We start from the raw sequence: 4185 nt of genomic DNA on the forward strand, positions 1-4185 counted from the left end.
ATAAATTATTAACAGAACACTGCATCAAAAATAAGGCAATAACCCAAGATACCCAATGGACAATTTCTCCATTCCCACAACTAGATAGAACTAATCTATCTAGTAGCAAATGATACCTCACTCCATCTCAGCATGTCTAAAATCCTCAAGGATAGAGTGATAAAATATGACCTATATTCTTCATTAGACTCTTTGAATACTTGAAGGAAAATAATTTCTAAAGCACAGAGAGGTAAAGAGGTATAATCTTTGAAAAAGATACTCAGTGTTCAAAATTCAAGAATGCAATATTAATAATACACAATGGGCATTAGGTGAATATATGCAATACAGTAATAGCAAATTAATTTATTTAGTACTTTTTCCATTCCATATCATCAGGAGGATTGATTTCAACTTTTCTTTTACCTACATCAGACCAGTTGGTACTCAAAACTGTACCACCAGACTCCATCTGCAATAAGAAATAAAAATAGATTAATTCTTAGACCATATAATCAAAATATTTCTTCTAAAAATCTTTGAAGCATAGAGTCCCAAATATTAGCAATATTTGGCTCAATAAAAACTCAAGACAATATTTTGATTTAATCTTAAGCTTTCCAGAGAAGTTACCATGTTCGGTAAAATCTGAAAAGTCTAGAGTATGTAGGTAGGAGCATCATGTTGACATATAAAGCACCATGTCTCCCTTTCCTAATCAGCATAGAGTTATATGTGGAAAAACTACCTTCAGATGAAAATAAAATTGGCTCCCATACAAAATGATGATGCAATTTATTTTGCAAGGACAGTAAAGACCAGGCAAAATAAACCCTTTCTACAATAGTTGGACAAAACTTTAAGAGCCCTTTCTTAATGCTCTCTCTGTACCAAATATATGCAAGTATGTGCTGAAAAAATTTTTTTAAATGAAGGTGCACACACAGGTATACATAGTGTTTCAGTAAAGAACTGGTTATCTATTTAGCATCTACTGAATATACTACCCATTAACCCTTGCACACTCATAAATACCTTAAAATTTTTTCTGCACATTTGTTATCTTAATGCAATACAAATTCATTTACTTGGATCACAACAAAGAACAGTATGAATTATTAAAATCTAAACATTTAAAATTGATCAGCTGTGTTATTGACAAATGTGTAAAGTTACATACCCTACTATTACACTGAAAGCTCACTATAGCCGCTGCCCCACACTCTCTGCCAAGCTCCCTTTACATGGGATGCTCTTTTTCATCCAGTTCTTTGTATGTTTTTAGTTATGCTCCAAACACATCATGTCGCCACATCTCTATTGCCTTCTTTGACCCTTATCAGGCCTCTACACTTGCAAAATTTGTCTTCTGTATGAGCATAATTACCATAAATAAAACATGTATCACACTGCACTGCTATAACTTTAAGGGTCTGCCTTCTTACATCTGTTTCCCACCCTTGGCTCCAACTAAAGCTCCTAAAAAACAAGGAGTATATTTTACTAATACTTATATTCTAGACCTAAGCACAAGGGCCTGGCACCTAGTAGGCTTCAAATAAAATACTGAATAAAACTGGGCAAGTCTACATAATAAACTACTCTTAAGAGGACTGAAGGAAGCATATTTAGTTTATAATATGATCATATTCATTGATATTTATTTACCCTCTCTCCTTATGGATTGTAGTACAATTTAGCATTTTCCTCTGGTTATATTGTACATCAAGCATGTCAAACTTGTGGCCTGTGGGCCGCATGCGGCCCACAATGAATATTTTTGTAGCCCAGCCAATATAACGGTATGTAAGAAACGTTTTAATAAAAATTGCGTGACTTAATTTTTACAATACCCTGTTATTGTAAATAATTACAATATACAATAATTACAATTAATAATTATTAATAACAAGCTACAACATTCGCTAATGACTGATTACTATAATCATGTTGCATTCATTTCCCTTACGTGCCTTACGCACAGGCGCATCATTTCTCCCCACTAATACTAGCAGCAAATATTTTAGCAGCCAATTGCCACGCCATTAGTCTTGGACTGACTTGTTTGGTGTGAGCAACAGGAAACATTTCTCTTCGGAGAACAAGAAAAATAGGTTTATTTGCGTTATGCTTATTAACTTGTGCAGTTATCCAGTGTCTGCTAAGTTAATGTTCAAGAAAAAATATTAATTTTTATTAAAATGTTTTATCATTTTATGATAATGATTACTCTTTTATTTCAGCACTTTGTATTCAGCATGTCTCTATCGAAATAAACCTACGTTTCTATGAAAATTGAAGTTTTCGGTTTTTTGCAGCCCACATAAACTTAAACCTTGCTTATTTGGCCCGTGTTAGCCTTTGAGTTTGACATGCTTGTTGTAAATGATGGTCTTTTTGTCCCAACTAGGCAGGAAGATCATACATGATAGATCCTATTTTGTTTCTTTTGTATTCCCACAAGGAAAGAAGCAACCCTAAGTATGTTCCAGGGCAATGCTGCCAAACAGATGGCTTGTTTAATGGATGTACATGGTTCACTACAATTAGCAAAGTTTCTGTATGAAAATGGGTGTAGCTCCTGTAATCTACCTTAGAAATTTCACACACTGCTTATCTGGCATGCTCTTGAAAGTCAATACTGAGACTGACTTCTTCTTGGGGACACAGAGTACATGTGCTCTTTCCTATTGTTCCCATTAAGTACAACTAAGAACCTTGGAGGGAGGGAGGGAGGGAAACAAATATAAGAAGACTCTAACACAGCGGTTCTCAACCTGTGAGTCGCGACCCCTTTGGGGGTCGAACAACCCTTTCACAGGGGTTGCCTAAGACCATCGGAAAACACATATATAATTATATATTATTTTTGTGATTAATCACTATGCTTTAATTATATTCAATTTGTAACAATGAAAATACATCCTGCATATCAGATATTTACATTATGATTCATAACAGTAGCAAATTACAGTTATGAAGTAGCAACGAAAATAATTTTATGGTTGGGGGTCACCACAACATGAGGAACTGTATTAACGGGTCGCGGCATTAGGAAGGTTAAGAACCACTGCTCTAACAGGTAAAAAGAAGACAACCAATCAACTAGAAACCAGAGACGTTGGGACCCAAGGAACAACATGTGGTGAGTTTCCTGGGTTTTCTTTCTGCCTCATATATCCTAGAGTTGAAGCTAAAGAAACTGGAAATACCAAAGAGTGAGAATAACAATAAAAAGTCCCAACAACCCTGATCTCTGTAACCAAAAGAAGAAGAAAAACAGAAAGACAGCCTAGGAAGACAGTAGACAATCATTGCTCAACTCGAGCTAAACACCACTAAAAAAAGCATCCCACCCCAGGCCAATAAAGGCTGAGTAGGGAGCCTAGACTTCCACCCATGCTAGGCTGTCATGAACCCACCTCCTCTGCTGCCTACAGTGTCAATGGAAACATCTGGGGAGCTGGAACTCCTACTCCCAGCCGTGACAAGGAGATGCCAAGTGTTTAAGGAGACCAAGTGGGGTACCTGAATATCTATTTCCACCTGGTAGTAATGAAGCAGTGCCTGCACTTCCCCTGCCAGACTGGTTGTGAGATAAACCCAATGAAGACTGAGGGTTTAAACAAGATCCAGAGTCCCATAGCTTAACATGAAAATGTCCAGGGTTCAACTGAAAACCACTTGACACTGGTGAAAAACTCAGACAAAGTATATATTTCATATTATATTTAGAAAAAGAGAAAACAACAGATACTAACTTTGAGATGAAAGAGATGTTAAAAACATCTGAAAAAGATTTTAAAGTAGTCATGGTAAAAAATGCTTCAACAAGAAATTATGAACTTGCTTGAAAATAAATGAAAAGGTAGAAAGCCTCAACAAAGAAACATAAGATATAAAGAACTAAATGGAAAGTTTCAGAATTGAAAAATATAATTGAAATTCAATTAAAGGATGTTGGGAAAAATGGGCAGATACATGCAAAAAATGAAACTAGATCACCAACTTACACCATACACAAAAATAAACTCAAAATGGATAAAGGACTTAAACGTAAGACAGGAAACCATAAAAATCTTAGAGGAATCCACAGGCAGCAAAATCTCAAGACATATGCCAAAGCAATATCTTCACCGATACAGCTCCTAGGACAGTGGTCAGCAAACTGCGGCTCACGAGCCACATGCGGCTCTTTGGCCC

The 4185-nt window shown here is 36.0% G+C and overlaps 1 protein-coding gene across 5 annotated transcripts in view; it reads right to left on the reverse strand.

Moving 5' to 3' along the window:
- Positions 1–275: 275 nt before the first annotated feature.
- Positions 276–4185, reverse strand: part of SUGT1 (SGT1 homolog, MIS12 kinetochore complex assembly cochaperone) — a 66152-nt gene continuing 62242 nt past the window's right edge. For all 5 annotated transcript variants that reach the window (XM_023748101.1, XM_023748092.1, XM_023748096.1 and 2 more), the window contains one exon: positions 276–454. In XM_023748101.1, the coding sequence (XP_023603869.1) occupies positions 353–454 (102 nt within the window). In that variant the 3' untranslated portion in view covers positions 276–352. The remainder of the gene's footprint in view (positions 455–4185) is intronic.

The sequence above is a fragment of the Myotis lucifugus genome, unplaced genomic scaffold, assembly GCF_000147115.1.
Source record: "Myotis lucifugus unplaced genomic scaffold, Myoluc2.0 scaffold_7, whole genome shotgun sequence".
NCBI classification, from domain to species: Eukaryota; Metazoa; Chordata; class Mammalia; order Chiroptera; family Vespertilionidae; genus Myotis; species Myotis lucifugus.